Source organism: Nomascus leucogenys, chromosome 7b, assembly GCF_006542625.1.
Source record: "Nomascus leucogenys isolate Asia chromosome 7b, Asia_NLE_v1, whole genome shotgun sequence".
Taxonomy (NCBI): Eukaryota; Metazoa; Chordata; class Mammalia; order Primates; family Hylobatidae; genus Nomascus; species Nomascus leucogenys.
The window spans coordinates 86,319,760-86,337,461 of NC_044387.1; the positions used below are offsets into that span (position 1 = coordinate 86,319,760).

Here is a 17,702-nt window from a genome sequence, read left to right on the forward strand (position 1 = left end):
CATTGTCAGCCACGGAGCCCTCTCAGATCTGATCCACTCCTTCGTTGCTTCCTACTTTTCATTCTAAAACTTGATTTGGTTTGCTTACTGTTCTGGTTTCCTACTCAGTGTCTGTGACCCATGTGAACAGCTCTCAAAACTGCCAGAGTGTTAGAAGCACCTGGAGAAATTTCTTGAAATTAAAGACTCTAAAGTACACATCAGAAGTGCAAAACCAGTTGCTTGGATTGGGATCTGGAAATCTATATTGAAAAGAGCACTTTCAGGCTCTGATTAGAATCCCTGCCCATGTGACAGCTTTACTGGAAGCAGGTTGCCAAGTAGATTTCCTCCTCGTTCCATAGTTGTTGAATAGAATGTGAGAAGTTAGGGACTCAGGTATGATTCTGTCAGGGTATCTTGATTAGGAACTTTTTTACTGAGAAATAATTATAACAAGACTGCATTCTATTCCCTTTAAAAACGTATCTGTTTATACTTACTGTTGTGTAAACACATCATAGAAAATTACATTTGAAATTACATTTCCCATAGAGGTGCTTATCTTACCATAGAATGAAAAAAAAAGCTTTTGGATTGAGTTCTTTTCTTTTTCTCATTTTTCTTCTTTAATCAAATATAAAATACCTTAATTATGCATTGGAGTTCACGAGCAAATATTTGAAAAAATCATCACCATGCCACATGAGCTATGAAGCAATTACGTGTTTATTCCAAGCAGGTTTTGAAATAAGAGATTTCGGCCAATTTCCCAATGGATACTTTTCCTATTTAAATAACAAGTCAGATCATTGACTTAAAAAATCACCAACGAAACTCCCTTAGTACATGATAGTTTGTTATGATTAAAGTCTTCTGTGAAAATGAAATTATTTATGCTTATTAACTCAATGAATCTTTAATACATGTCTCTGAAATTCTAAGAATCTTAATAGGTTCTAGAAACATAGTTTATATCCTCATGTTGCTGAATGTTGTTTATTTTTATTGTGAGAGAAGGCCTTAGAGCTAAGTGTTTTTGTTTGGCATCTCATACTGTTTCTCAGAGACAGCATATATATGTTAGTTTTTGACATATGACTTAATTAGAAAGAACTCCTTAAAGCAAATCAATGATATGTAGCTTACTCACTTGAGAAATTCAGGGCAAAGCTGATCCCTTTTAGGTATGAAGGTCTAGTTGAAAATATGCAAGTGCTGTGTTGCAAAACAGAATCCTGTATCACTGAGCCTTTCCATTCTGCATCTTGTCCTTAATTTGCTGTCATGCAATTTAACAGCTGTCTCTTAATAGCCATTTAAACTGAGATACTATGTAAGACAGTTATATTTTAGTTCATAATTATTTATAGCATCCCCTGGGGAAGTTTAGGTACTACAAGAAGGGAGTGTAGGCTGGGCACCGTGGTTCACACCTGTAATCCCAGCACATTGGGAGGCTAACACAGGTGGACTGCCTGAGACCAGGGGTTCGCGACCAGCCTTGGCAACATGGTGAAACCCTATCTCTACAAAAAATACAAAAAATGACCCGAGTGTGGGTGGTGTGTGCCTGTAGTCCTGGCTACCCAGGAGGCTGAGTTGAGAGAATCTCTTGAGCCGGAGAAGTCGAGGTTGTAGTGAGGCATGATGGCCCCTGCACTCCAGCCTGGATGCCTGGGTGACAGAGTGAGACCCTGTCCCCCCAAAAAAAGAGAAGGCAATGTAGTAAATCTCTAGAATCCTCTAATTCTTTGCTTTCTTTGGTTGCTTCTAGCACCATCAAGAAATGATGTTTAAACTCTTTTCAGGAACGCTTACCTATTTTTCACAATCATTATGTTCATTAGATAGTATTTCCTGTTTGACTTTTTTTTCTATTACCATGTGAAAAATATTCATATGTTTTGTTTATCCATCACTACCCCAGAAAACAATAGTCTCTACTAAAAATGTTATGTTTATATAGATAGAAAGAAGTCTTGAACTTATTCATGCTATTTTTTCCCCAGAATTTGTTTTCTAAATAAACATTAATAATTGTTTGATTCTATGAACTGCAATTTGTCTGTCAGGAAAGTTATGTAGAGGCATGATGTTTAAGCCAGGTCAGTGTTACCTGAAAGACTGAATGATTCTTCAGATCAACAGAGATTGCACTGAGATAACAAGCATGGATAATGACAATGTCCTTGTGAAGAACTGTGACACTTAACTTGTTAGGCTGCCACAATTTCACAGATGCTCACAGTAGCTCTTTCTTCAGAGATAAAGACTTTTATTATGTCAGCATAGCAAACGGTATGAAATTCATTTCTGTGATGAGTTCCTCTTGCACCCTAAGTCCCTTGGGGGTGACATGGAGTGGGAAGGTGGATACCGTGAATGCAGAGGACCCTTGTCACAACTGAGGACCCTGAACTTAGGGAACTCTTTTATAATAGGCTGGAAGCAAACCTGTCCGAGATTTTCCCCAGAGAGAGATGTTACACTAATCAGCAAACAAATCTGCCCTCTGCTGTATCTGGCTAGTTTGTCTCTACACAAAAATGTTTAAAAATATAATCTAGAACAAAGGACATCAGATCATTACTTCTACTGACAAGATGTGCAGAAACCCAAGAGATCCATGGAGAATTGTCTGTCAACAGTCCTGAGCAATGAATATGCTCATGGTTCAAACTCTTCCCACTGGAATTGTCTCCCCAGTCTACTAATTCTGATTTACTTGAGTTACCCATGGAGTGTGTCTTTTTATATTACCTTTATCATAGGCATTATTGATGATCAATAGACTGGCTAAAACATAAACAACAAGAAGTACAGAGGAGAGCTCATCATTGATTGGGCTCCGTTTCATACATATGTACTATGTTATAAGTAATACTGGCCTTTTTGAAGTTCTAGAAAATTCATTAAATACTAATAGCTCAAACTGGAATTCTTTTTAAGGAAGATAGTCTGGGAAAAAAAAAAGAGACTTTTGTATCGGAGAAACAAGAATCAGCTATTTAAAAGATCTCTATAAATACTGAGAACAGGATTAAGTCTTCCTGCAGTCTGAGTCAAATCTGTGGTTAGGACTGAACGTTTATGATTGAGTGATGTGATGAATTTTAGGTTTATAGCTTTCTTTTCCAGGTACTTAATTGTCTGCAGGAAGCTGGCTTTTTTGAAGTGAATTTTGTGTTCACTGTTCATATGATTGAAGTTATTAATGCCGAGGATTATTTAGTCACCCCTCCCTCAGTGTTACCAACCAGAAAACTGAGGCCCAAGATAGCTGGGAGACTTGCCTAAAGTTACACGTGAAGGAGGAGCAGGGCTAGCCTCTCACATTTCCCTGGAGGGGCTTTGTTTATTCAAAGGGTACAGCTTATGTTAAGGTCAGAGAGACAGAGGGAGCGTGCATGCTCCCAAGACTGATTGATCTCAGCAGGAATTGTAATTCCTCTATGTATAGAAAACTCCACTCTTCACTGGAAATACCAACCCATAGTAGTATTGTATTTGGTAACTGGCCATAATGTATGAAAACTCATTCCAGTTTGTGACTAGAGCTTGGCCCTAGTATAGAAAAATATTAATTACCATTCAAAATCACTTAAAAAAAGATGACTATCCAAGATGCAAACCCGGGGTTGCCTTAAGCATAATAAACAAATAATTAAACCAATTATAACTTACCAGTGAAACTTGCAAGCTTTGAGAAGTTGGCCTTGTTTCATGTTTGGTGAAAGGCAGAGTGGTTTAATTACTTTCGTCTGTGGTCAGAGGCATTTCCACAGAGAGCTGGAAGGGATCTTTGAGAGCATCTGATCAGATGATTTTCACCCTTTTGAAGAACTGCGAGATCTTGGAACCCCTGAGGTAGGGTAGAGGGACCCACCGAGGGTGAAGATCTTCACTCTTACTTATTTCTTATAAAGCCATTTTGCTTATACCTGTTTTATATCTTGGTCTCTGCTACTTAGAAAACATATTTTAAAACACACTAATACAGTATTTTATATTTTGACAGGCATTGGGTGCATGCATTTATTAAAACTAATTGAGTGCACACTTAAGATTTGTAAATTTTATGTAAAAAGACAAAAAAAATTACTGAGCTCAATTATGGCACACTGAAATATTTAGGGGGAGGTGTGCATCAGCGTCTGTGAATTACTTTGAAACGAACCAGAAATAAGGTGCATTGATGGATGGATATAGGGTGGATACACAATGAAGCAAGTATAGTAACATAGTAATGGTAGAAGGTAGGTAAAGGATGTATGTAGGGGTGCTTATTGTATGATTCTTTCAGCTTTGCTGCAAGATTGAAAACTTTCTTAAAATATTATATGGGAAAAAACTCACCAATCTAGTTTAGCCCTCTCATTTCTGTAAATAAGGAAAGTGATGCTCAGGGAGAATATGATTAAATCATTGGCAGAGTAGGACTGCGTTCCAAAAAATCTTCAGAGAACTGGTTCAGCTGCCTGTCTATACATTCCGATTTGAGCATTTGCCTAAGAATTTTTGCATGAATGCCAGAAAAACCATGTGTTTTTGATGAAATAATAGTATTATTAATGATGAAAAAAGGCATTTTGCAGGATTATTGGAACTCTTACTTTCATGATGCTATCTTCTCATGCCCACTTGGTAATTTTTATTCTGGTAACATTGAGGCAATTTTTATGCTTCTTGTAGTTTAATACATTAGAGTTTATTGTGAATTTCTATATTATATAGTATTTATGGCTTAAATTTTCATTGTTTTCAATTCAGAAGTACATAAATGCATGGTATTTTATGATGAATATTTTCCTTTGAAAGTACAGAAATGAAGGTAACATCTTAGAAAAGGTCTATGAACGTTCTATAGATTATTTTGATGTCTTTTCTGAAATTTTAAAAAAAATGGCCTTGCTTCTAGTGTTTGACTAGCATGTCGTGGTAAAGGACAACCTAAAAGTGATTTCTCCATTACTCTTGTACTGTTCTAGAACACTTACAGGGTAAGAATCTCTGGAGTCAAGCCTGCCTTAGGTTTGAATTCTGGTTATGGTATTTCCAGATGTGAGAACATGGGGAAGTTACTAAACTTCTTTGAGCCTTTTTTCCCTGGGTATAAAATGGGAATAACACTAGTATCCTATGGCTCTTAGTATTTAATAGGTATCAGGTGTAACTTTTATTAGTAGTAAACTTAGACTTTGCTAGTGAATGACATATCTTTGTCATATTATATTTGTACTTATAACATCTACTTATATTTTTATATTTTATTTTATTATCTTATTTTTATTTATCGTTGATACTCATCTCTACATGGGATTGTGCTTCTGCATATTTACAGGATTTACATCTTGCCTGTGCAGTGTTCGCTCTTAGAGTTGTTTGCCCCAAAGCATGAGTAATCTACAAAGCACATTTTAGTTAAGATTGGGCGTATTTATCTCCCAATTCTGTTGTCCTTTAAATGACTCTTTTGGCCTTCTTTAATTTTGGCATTGATTACTGCTTTTCAGTTTCCCCCCTAGAATCCAAAATGTAAGAATTATAGAATTGTAGCCTTGCATAACTCAAAATGTGAGAAATGTATAAGGCCAAATTAGTGAGTAATTAAATTTTTTATCATTAGAGTAACTTTAAAAAATTGCAGTGCAAAGATGCTACTTTTTCTTATTAAGTTGATAAAAATATTGGTGTTATTTGAAGATGTAATTTTAGACAAATAGAAATTTTAGTTGGAAGATTATTGGATACATATCTTACCCACCACAGCATACATATACACATGCATAAGATGATAGTATAATAAGTAATATACATGTAAGATAATAGTATACCATTTGAAGGAAAAATTGTCAAGGTTATATTTATTACAGTTCAGTAGTTGTGTAATGCTGTTTTTGGTCCATCATTTGAAATCCTTTTTTAAAATAATGTGATACTTCTTAGATTTAAGGGTGACAGAATGAGCTTAAGGTACAGCATCATAGAATTTGGAGGCTCACAGTCATAGAACACTTACAGGCTAAGAATCTCTGGAGTCAAGGAAGATTCTTTGAGCTCATTTGGAATTTCAGATTTGTGGTTTTTAACACTTGCTGCACATTAAAATTATTTGAGGGAGTCTTAAAAATACTAATATGTAGGTTGTATCCCAGATGCATGAAATTAGAATCTCTGTGAGGGGTCCTTAATATTCCTAGTTTTTAAGAGCTCATCTGGTGATCCTACCATGATATCGATTATAAAAAACATTTTCTGGGCTTTTTTTTTTTTCTTTGCCACTGTTTCAAGAGGAAACAGATCACTGCTCTAAATCTTGGTAAAGTCATAGAGCTATTTATCTTTAGAATTGAAATAGCATCTTGGTCTCCTCTTACACAGTGGTTTCTGCCCTCTCCCGTGATGCTTTCATTTTCATTTCCTCCAGTTTGTGTTTTTTATTTTGAGTTTGTGAGGGTCCCCAAAACCATTGGGGTAGGAGCTACACCTGTAGCTCAGCCTGGTTTTGGTGAATGACCCCAGATGACTCACCCATTGGCATTTCCTGAAACACTGGAGAGTAAATGAAGACCCTGGCGTAGCTCCAGTGTACCTCAAGTGGATTAGTCAAACTGCTCTATAAATAGAGTTCTTCTGTGGTCAGGAGAAAACCCTGTGGCATTTCTAGTTGGTTACTCTAAATCTTATGCACTATGTATTAATTAAATTATATTGTACTTTATTCAGTAATAAGGGAATATATGTGTAATAGAACAGTTTTAGTTTCGGGCATATATTAGGTTTTTTGAAAAGATGGAAGAATAGGCCAGGCATGGTGGCTCACACCTGTAATCCCAGCAGTTTGGAAGACCAAGGGAGGAGGATCACTGGAGCCCAGGAGTTTGAGACTAGCCTGGGCAATGTAGGGAGACCCCACCTCTACAAAAATAATAACAAATTATCCAGGTGTGTTGGTGTGTACCTGTAGTCCCAACTACTTGGGAGGCTGAAGCAGGAGGATCACTTCAGCCTGGGAGGTCAAAGCTGCAGTGAGTGGTGATCACACCACTGCACTCCAGCCTGGCTGACAGAATGAGACACTGCCTCAAAAAAAAAAAAAGAATAATAAGCAAAAATCAATATTATTTTGTAATTGGAACTTAATTACTTAATTAAAATAATTTTACCTATTTTATGATATTATTACAATTTTGTTGTTATTTCATATCGTATATATATAATTAACTGACTTTCTGTGTATTCCATAATTATTTGGAATATGGAGTTGTAATATCACGCCATCAAGGCTAACCTCCCAATGAATGGCAATATGGAGAAATGTGTTTGTAACTCACTTAAGATACATTCGTTGGATAAATACAGCTTGTTCTAGGCTTTCATCCCCATTTCTTGCTGTGGCGGGATAATGTTGTAGTCTGAAATGGCATGTGGCCAGACGTGGATGCAGTATTAGTGCCTCTTGCAGGCCTTGTTTAAAACACTCACTCTGGGATACTACTGTGCTTCTTTACTTCCAGACTGACCACTGCTCTAAGCAGTGTTGGGGCAATGCCTGGGCTGCCCGAGCCCTTGAAGTTCAAGAAGAAGCACCTGGACTTCTCATGAGGGGAGGTCAGAGTCAATGTAAGTGACTTCCTAATTTGGGGGGCTAAATCCCTTCAGTGATTGAGGTCTGTATGAAGTCAGCCATATAAATAGCTATTTCCAATGTGTTTTATGTCAGCATCATACCCCAAAATACTGCCATTGGCCTAAAATAAAATTTCAGAAGTGTTTCTCAAGTAATAAATGCCATGCGTCTCCTGTGAAAAGCCTCATTTCCCTAGAGTTATCCACTGATATTCTCAATTCCATGACAATACTACTTTGAGGACATTGGAGTTGCTTTGCACGTTGGCATCAATTAAGAGAAAACTTAGAAAGTCTAATTTAAAAATTTCTTGGACTTTAGAGCTAAGTAGAGAGCTTTATTTGTCAGGTAGAAATGCATATGTGGGCAAAGGTGAAACATTTATAACTTTGAGAATAGTTTTAATTTTGCTAGAGTTAGAGAATTGTTGAGCATTGTTGGTTAATACAGCTTTATACCATTTCAGTGATGTTGCTTTAGGAACTCCCAATCATGTGATAATTCTCAAAAGTAACAGTTCAGTAAATTGTATCAGAAAATGCTTGCCATGTGCACAAATGGACAATAGAAACGGTAGAAATAATGTTTATTTGTGAGAAATTATAGGGGAATAGGATTAGGTTTCTCCTATAAGGCAACCTAATTTGATGCTTGTATTAAGATGGAATTTTCATTAAAAACCGAGATAGATGGGAAAGTGATGAAAGAATAGAAAATATTACAATCCCATCAAGTTTCATTCTCATCAAATCCTGAGGATCTAAATCTCTTTTCAAATACTCTTTTTGTTTATAAGTTATATGGTAATGGTGTTTGGAGATCATGTGAAGATCATTTATCTAGTACAGTTCAACTTTAGAACATTTTGCATAAAATTATAATAATTTGAATAGGAGGGAAAACAAAGGTCTACAATAAGTAAAGATTCAAATTAGCTTATTTTTTTCCTTTTTCATGGCTTAGATCTAACTTAGATAAATTTGAGCAACAAATATTACACAAACAAATGTTTTACAAATAGTACTTTCCTTAATTGTGTCTATCCTGTAACACATTAAAATCACCTGTATTGGGAAGAGCGTGGAACATATAGTTCAAAAGCTTCAGGTATACTCTAAGTTCAGACTCCCCTGTTTACTACAGTGTCATTTAAGTTCTCTCAGCATCAGATCTGATAACCTGTCCTGCCTACCCTCCTGGGTTGTTGTGGGTCCCAAATGAGACAACATATGGCATATGCGAAAGTGCCTTGCTAAGCATAACAAGCTATATAAAATTCATTATTCTTTTGGATGCAGCATTTAGAACAAAACTTTTACAAAAATCAGGATATTTTATCCGACAACCTTAGAGATGGTTGTCTTTTTTATATGTGTATTTTGGCTAAAGCAAGAAACAAAGTAATTAATATAGAATGGGCTAAAATGCATGGCACAGCAACATCAAAATGCAAAATAGCTTCAGTTACCATGGCATATTCTGGAATCAAACCGTTTTTTTTAGTTCCCTGTCTCCCTTTCTTTAACTTCTCCTTCCTTCTCTTTCTTTCTCAATACCATTTCTTCCAAAGTTGAAAAGATTTTTCTGTTTATCTCCTGACCATAAGCTTTATACCCTGGGGACCCTTCTTTCCAAGTGTTATATCACTTAGTTATTCTGGCAGATTTTGTATAAGGTATTTTTGACACCCTTTCCTTGACGTCTCATAGTTAGACAAGGTGACGTTCTAAGGCGCTGGACCAGAAACAGGAAAAGCAGTGTTTGGTCCCCAAGGAGTGATAAAACTACAGGTAGTGTTGACAGGTGTGTAGAGTCACACTTCAGCTGAGACTGTTCTGTGGTTTGAAACTCTTTAGCTGTATCTGTCATACCATTTACAATTTTTTTTTAAAGTTTAAACATTGCATCACTGCATGTTTAGAATAAAGTAACTCAGAGCAGAACCGTAGAAAAGTAATGCATACAAAGGAAAGGAAACAGAGCATGAGAAGAAATACAGAGAAACCTGAATTATATAATGAAAACAGCAAAGGTGAATTTTAGGTTGGGAGATGAGGGGAAGACTTGGATGAGAGAGAAAGAAAAGAAAACTGATTTTACCAGGATTGCTCTAGCTTTTCAGGGCTTATTTCAGAAAAGCTGACTAGGGCTCTGGAACCCAGGGAATCAGTGCTCCCCAGTTGACCTATGCCAAGAACACTGGGAAGGGAGAAAAAGCCAGAAGTGAATGGGTAGCAGAAGGTAAGGACTCATTTATTCTGGCATTCATAGTTTAAACAGCATAAACTTAAGAGGAGTATCTGTTTTGAAACTATTGAAACTTGTTAGCATCAAATACTTGCTATGATTCTTTGTTCTTAGTTGGTTGTTTTTGAAACCTCTAGTTGAAAAAGTGGTTTAGAAAGCTCAATATTTCCGTAGCTATGGTTTGCCATCCTGTTATTACCCTAAGGCAGAAAATTGGGGTTGCTTCTTCTCTATTATTCTTCTTCCTTCGTTTCTTTAATATAATTATCCCTTTTCTTCCCTGCCTTTCTTCCCATGTCTCTTTCTTCTTCCTTTGCTTACTTGCTTTCTGTTCCCCTCCCTACTCCAAAATTTTAGAATGATTTATTCAGACTTACAAGTCTTTACAAGACACTGTAAAATCTCAGAAATATTTTTCTTCAGGCATTTCAATCGTAAGTAATATCAACTCAAAGAAGATTAATGTGCCACTTTGAATTCTCAAATTTTTCCTACTGTGAAAAGAGACTAGTATTTGAGAAAAACATAAAAGTTAAAAACAGAATATTCAGAAATTTGGGCTATTTTTGAGCATTAGCTTATGATTCTCAGAATTTATATGTATGTAAACACTGGAAATTTTGGACTATGATATTTAGATAGAGCCTAATCTTACTGAGTGTTACTATCTGGTAGCCAGCACAGGATTTGGGAAAATCAGTCTCTGATTCCTCGAGATTTCTTCATTTACCTGGTTTCTGCATTTGAGTGGTTACTGAGCTGCTGTAGTGTACTTCTGCCTCTCAAGTAGGGATATCATTAGCTGGCTTGTACTTGTCTTGGAAACATTACAAAAAAAGTGCCCCTTCTGAGCCAAAGAATTATAAACCACTTTTCAGTTTGGCTTGGCATTGAAATTGGGCTGAGTTTAGGCCTCTCATGCCACCCAGGAACTTCTGCACATAAATAAACAGTACAATCATATGCAGTAATCCCTAGGGAAAATGTGATTTTTTTTCCCTAAAAATGATGGTGCTTTATAAATCATCAAGTCTTCAAACCACAGCAAAATTTTTTTCAGTCTTAGTCAATAATCAGACACTGCTGACTTTTGTAAGTAAGAGATTATCAACATTTTATCTGTCAATTATTCAAAGTTTAAAAAATGTAATATTGTAGCAATATGATATAAATAGGGAAGTGCATCGGAAATATAGGTATACCTGTTTTTTGTTTTGTTTTGTTTTGTTTTGAGATGGAGTCTTGCTCTGTTGCCCAGGCTGGAGTGCAGTGGTGCAATTTCGGCTCACTGCAAGCTCTGCCTCCCGGGTTGACGCCATTCTCCTGCCTCAGCCTCCTGTCCTGAGTAGCTAGGACTACAGGCGCCCGCCACCACACTCCACTAATTTTTTTGTATTTTTAGTAGAGACGGGGTTTCACTGTATTAGTGAGGATGGTCTCGATTTCCTGACCTTGTGATCCGCCTGCCTCGGCCTCCCAAAGTGCTAGGATTACAGGCGTGAGCCACTGCACCCGGCTGGTATACCTGGTTTTATTGCACTTTGCTTTATGATGCTTCACAGATACTGCATTTTTTTTAACAAAATTTAATGTTTGTGGCAACCCTGTGCCAATGCCATTTTTCTAACAATATGAGCTCACTTCATGTCTCTGTGTCACATTTTGGTAATTCTCACAATATTTCAGACTTTTTCATCATTATTATATCTGTTATGGTGATCTGGGATTGAGGATCTTTGATGCTATTCTTGGAATTGTTTTGGAGCACCATGAACCATGCCCATATAAGACAGAGAACTTTATCAATGTTGTGTGTGTCTTCTGACCGTTCCACTTACCAACCATTTTCTAGTATCTCTCCATTTCCTTGGGTCTTTCTATTCCATGAGACACAACAATATTGAAATTAGGCCAGTTAATAACCCTACAGTGGCCTCTATATGTTCAAGTGAAAACAAGAGTCTCACATCTCTCACTTTCAATGAAAGGCTAGAAATGATAAAGCTGACTGAGGATAGTATGTCCAAAGCCAAGATAGGCCAAGAGTGAGGCTTCTTGGGCCACAGAGTTAGCCAAGTTTTGAATGCAAAGGAAAAGTGCTTGAAGGACATTAAAAGTGCTACTCTGGTGAACACATGAATGATAAGAAAGCAAAACAGCTTTATTTCTGATATGGAGAAAATTTAAGTGGTCTGGATAGATCAGTCAACCACAACATTCCCTTAAGCCAAAGCCTAATCCAGAAGAAGGCTCTACCTCTATTCATGGCTATGAAGGCTGAGTGAGGTGAGGAAGCTGCAGAGGAAATGTTGGAGGCTAGCAGAGGTCAGCTCAGAAGGATTAAGGAAAGAAGCCTTCTCCATAACCTAAAAGTGCAAAGTGAGGCAGAAAGTGCTTTTGTAGATGCTGCAGCAAGTTATTCAGAAAATCTAGCTAAGATCATTGATGAAGGTGGCTACAGTAAGCAACAGATTTTCAGTGTAGGTGGAGCATCCTTCTATTGGAAGAAGATGCCATCTAGGACTTTCATAGTTAGAGAGGAGAAGTCAATGCATGACTTCGAAGCTTCAAAGGACAGGCTGACTCTTTTGTTAGGAACTAATGCAGCTGAAGACTTTAAGTTAAAGCCAACGCTTATTTACCATTCTGAAAATTCTAAGGCCCTTAGGAATTATGCTAAATCTACTCTGCCTGTGTTCTATATATAGAACAACAAACCCTGTATTGCAGAACACCTGTTTACAGCAGGGTTTTTTGAATATTTAAGTCCACTGTGGAGACCTACTGCTCCAAAAAAAGATTCTTTTCAAAATATGACTGCTCATTGGCAATGTACCTTGTCACTCAAGAGTTCCGAAAGAAATGTCAGTGCAGATTAATGTTGTTTCCACGCCTGCTAACACAACATCCATTCTACATCTCACAGAGGAGCAATTTTGGCTTTCAAGTGTTATTGGTTAAGAAATACATTTTGTATGGCTATGGTTGCCATAGATAGTGATTCCTCTGATGGATTTGGGTCTGAGCAAAGTAAATCATAAACCTTCTGAAAAGAATTCACCATTCCAGATGCCATTATGAATAATGAGATTCATGGGACTAGATCAAAACAGCAACATTAACAGGATTTGGAAGAAGTTGATTCCAACTCATATGAATTACTGTGAGGGGTTCAGGATTTTTAGTGGAGGAAGTAATTGCAGATGTGATGGAAATAGTTAGAGAATTAGAATTAGAAGTAAAACCTGAAGATGTGATTGATTTGCTGTGATCACATGATAAAACTTGAGTGGCTAAAGAGTTGTCTCTTATGGATGAGCAAAGAAAGGGGTTTCTTGAGATAGAATATACTCCAGGTGAAGACGCTTTGAGCATTGTTGACATGACAACAAAAAATTTAGAATGTTACATAAACTTACTTGATAAAGCAGTGGCAGGGTTTGAGAAGATTGACTTCAAGTTTCAAAGAAGTTCTATTGTGGGTAAAATGCTACCAAACAGAACAGCACGATACAGAGAAATTCCTTGTGAAAGAGTCAATTGATGTGACAAATTCCATGTCTTATTTTAGGAAATTGTCACAACTACCCCAACCTTCAGCAACCACCACTTTGATTAGTCAGCAGCTATAAATGCTGATGCAGGACCCTCCACCAGCAAAAAGATTACTCTTTACTGAAGGCTCAAATGACTGTTAGCCATTTTTAGCAATAAAGTAATTTTAGATTAAGGCATATACATTACTTTTTTAATGCTATTGCACACTTAACAGACTACAGCATAGTATAAATATAACTTTTATATGCACTGGGAAACAAAAAAGTTTGTGTGACTCACTTTATGGTGACATTCACTTTATTGTGGAGGTCTGGAGTCAAACCTGCAATATCTCCAAGGTATGCCTGTATAAGAATTGTTTCTATGGTATTTAATGAGATTTGGGGCTAGGAAAGCAATTCAATTTAAATGAAAGATTGAAATTTCGGAAAGTATATATTGAAATAGAAGTACTATACCAAATAATGTTTCTGTCCATCTGTCTATTTTTTGACACATTCATACAGTTTTAAGACAATACAGAGGAGGTAGAAACTAGGATGGGGAAGATTTCGGGTTGAAAACTTCACACTTGAAGTCGTGATACTTGAATGCATTTTAAACATGCGAGTGACTGTTAAAATTTGCATGAGAACTGGAATTTGGATATAGTATGATTTTCAGTTTGTTCTTATCTCTGGTAAAAGTTCTTATCTTGTGGGGACAGGAATTCCACAGAGAAGTAGATGCGGATAGGAAATGGGATACTACTCTGTCTCAGGAAGCAGAAGGCAGAGGGGCGAGTCCTCTGTCTTAAGTACCTTTTGGGTCTAATTTGCACAATCTGATGATAAAATCACTCGAGTTCCATGTATCCCTGCTGCTGTCTTGGACATCAAAGCTGGCATTAGTGCCAGGTATCATGTTTATTGATATTTAAGCCAGAGTGGACAGTTGCTACCCAGTGGTGCCATACCAGTCAGGAGCTAGAAGCCAGACTCCAAGAATTCCCAGCCAGCTAGCTTGACCGGCAACTCTGTCGTTTCATTAACTTTGCAGTAATGGAAGCTCCTGGTTTGTGCAATTCAACAACGGTGGTTTTGGACTGTATCTACTTGTAATGATGAAGTTTTATTGCACTAGATGGATAAAATATCATAGGTTAATGTTACTCCTTTTTTCAAAAAACAGTCTCAGCTTCTTTTTCGAAAATAAAAAGTACTAGCTCTGGCCATTGACTATTTATGTTTGTTCCTACAGTCCTGAAATGTGAATTTGATGTTATGCTGCATATTTAGAAACTAGAGTAGAACTCTGCAAACTATGAAGCAACTTTAAGGGTTAAAGAGAGGAAATCCCAAATTCCTAAAATGCAGAAGTATGTATAAAAATCTCAATTAGAAAGCTTTACATACCATAAAAGAATAGATAGTTTTTGGAAGATATATACTGAAAGCAAATGAAGGACATTCAATTACTCTCTTAGTAATTTTATTTCCTTAAGCGATGTTGTGTAGCAATACTGAATTGGTGGTTCTTATGCTGAATACCGAGCAAGGAACGTTAAGTAAGTTTAAAGTCAAGCTAAAGTAAAAATTATTAAGATTATCTTTAGAACTTGTTAAATGTGTTTAAATTTTTTATGAACTGGAAGTTTTAGTTAGTTTTTTTTCCCTTTAGCTGTTGCATTAGCAGCCATAGACCAAGTGACAACATCGTTGTTTTTAATAAAACGGATTAATAAAAATGTAAGAGGATTAAGCATTTCAGGTTCTGGCTTCTATGCTTAATATGAGAGTATTGGTTTGAAGCCAGTGTGCCATACATGCTAATTGATTGCTACTTTGCTTGAAGTAATGTAGAAGATTATCTCCTCTAAGATTGTTCATCTAGGGCAGTTATTCCCAACCAGGAGCAATTTTGCCTCCAGGGGACATAAAGCAATGTCTGGAGACATTTTTGGTTGTCACATTTTGGGGTGGAGTGTGTTGATGCTGGCTTCTAGGGAGTAGAGGCCAGAGGTGTGGCTAAATAACCCACTCTGCAAAGGAAAGACCTCATGACAAAGAATTATCTTGTCCAAAATTACAGTAGGGCTGAGGTTGAGACCCCTTTGTTCTAGGAGTATTTTCAGTTTGGTTTCTTCTTTATCTCCTTTTCCTTTCCTTCCTTTCCTTTCTTTTTCCCTTCCTCTTAGTTAAATAGGTATGTGTCACTTGGTATGGAGATGAGTAAGCGTCTCTCTGCTTTATGCTAAATGTAATCTTTTCAGAGTGATTTCTCAGAGTGTGGTTTTGTACAGAGTGGAAAGGGAGTCAAAAGCCATGCATTGTAACTGTATAACCTTGGGCATGTCACTCATGCTTTCATTTCTTTGTTTCTAAAAATCAGAATTAAATGAGATCTAAGGTTTCTTTTACAGCAACAAATTCAAACTAACTTGGTGAAATCGTTGACTCAACTGGACTTGAGCACCCATTTTGTCAAACAATGTGTTCTAAGATTCATATGATACAGAAGACATAGTTCCTGATTTCTAAATGCCTGAATCTAGTTGGGGAGACGGCAGGCATGTAAACAGAAGTAACCATACACTGTTATAATAGTTCTAATGAAAGTTCTACAGTAGAACAGGGTAGGAAAGCCACTCTCTATAGGAGAGTTGGGTTAAGTCCTCTGAGAGAGGATGGAATTTGAATTGGCTATTGGAGGAGAGTAGGGATTTGCCAGGAGAAAAGGAGGAAGAGCATTTCAGGCAAAAGGAACAGCAAAAGCAAAAGCTTAGAATTACAAAAAGCCCTGGGATGTTCTGGAATGTTGAAAGCTTCTGTATGTCTGGAACATGAAGATCACTGAATAAAAATATTCTTTTTGTATTGCTTTAACATATCAAAAATTTCCAAAAGAATCTAAAGCCAGGAAAATTAAATATTCCCATCTAGCCATTGCTCTTAGACTTTAGCTGTTCACTCCTCTAGAGTGTGCGTATCACAAGCACAAACAACCTCAGTTACAGTCCCGAGATTCCTTCAGACTTCATTCTCCTACTTTGCTTGTCTTAACTTGTGCCTCATTGTTTATACTGGGACTTGTGATGCAGACAAGTTCAAGTACAACAAATCCAATTTTTTAAAAAGTGTCTGATTTTTTTTCCTCATCAAATTCTCTTGAAGTACTTTTGAATTTTAATAGCCCCCTTGGGGCAGTGGATTTGGGTAATTAAAAATGCTGATTTAATTCACAAACTCAGGAGAAGCAAGTGTCGGGCCATCCCATTGAGCCCTTCTACACTAAGTGGAGAAGTTGATGGCAGAAATAGTGCCAAGACTTCTGGCACAATCTGATGACAGGCAGCACTAATCTCTGGCTTCAGGCAATCAAATGCTGCTCAGCATTGTCTAACAAGAGGTTCTTAGTGTGAACTAAGCCACCAACACGATTTTCTTTGGTAGCCATGAAAGTCAGCTTAGAGAATGTCACAAAAGGAAATGGTGTATTCTGAGGGAAACTCATCTTTCTATTGTTTAAAGAAGTAGAGGGAGCCCAAGGTGGGCAGATCACGAGGTCAAGAGATTGAGACCATCCTGGCCACCAGGATGAAACCTCGTATCTACTGAAAATACAAAGAAAAGTAGCCGGGTGTGGTGGCACATGCCTGTAATCCCAGCTGCTCAGGAGGCTGAGGCAGGAGAATCGCTTGAATCCGGGAGGCAGAGGTTGCAATGAGCCAAGATCATGCCACTGCACTCCAGCCTGGTGACAAAGCAAGACTCCATCTCAAAAAAAAAAAAAAAAAAAAAAGTAGATAAATTTTGCCTGAGTTTTCCCTCAGCAAATCTGACTTTTCTCAGGAGAAGGGAGTTTAAGTGGAATAGCTCTGTTGGTTTCCTTTAGAAATATCCAGATATAAAAAGAAGTTTTGTAGTAGATATCACTGTGACTTAAAGAAAGTTCAGGAAATCTGACTCCTATTTCCAGCCTAGCAGATGACTTTTTGTGACACATTATTCCTTGATGTCTGAGATTCTTTCTAGACATCAATCTAATAATACCTGCTGTTCGTTGCTCAGGACTTCTGAATTAATGTCTGCAGACTATGTGAGAAGAAAAAGGTTCTATCACACAAAGTATTTTTCCACTCTTGATATCAGCTCATTCCTTGTTTATATGATTAAGTTTGAAGTAGTCTGACATTTGGCAAACTCTTTTTTTTTCCCCACCAGAAACTAAAATTCATGATTAACTCACTGCTCACTATGAATTTGTCACAACTTCACTTAACCTAATAAATATCCCAGAAAGAGCA

At 37.1% G+C, this 17,702-nt stretch overlaps 1 protein-coding gene across 3 annotated transcripts in view; it reads left to right on the top strand.

Moving 5' to 3' along the window:
• The window catches only part of TLL1 (tolloid like 1), a 237,708-nt gene that overhangs the window by 40,391 nt on the left and 179,615 nt on the right, over positions 1-17,702 (top strand). Inside the window, exon 2 of one of the 3 annotated variants that reach the window (XM_030816299.1) lies at positions 7,500-7,605. The exons of the other annotated variants lie outside the window; for them this stretch is intronic. Within the exon in view, the coding sequence (XP_030672159.1) occupies positions 7,584-7,605 (22 nt within the window). The 5' untranslated portion in view covers positions 7,500-7,583. The remainder of the gene's footprint in view (positions 1-7,499; positions 7,606-17,702) is intronic. 3 annotated transcript variants of the gene reach the window in all.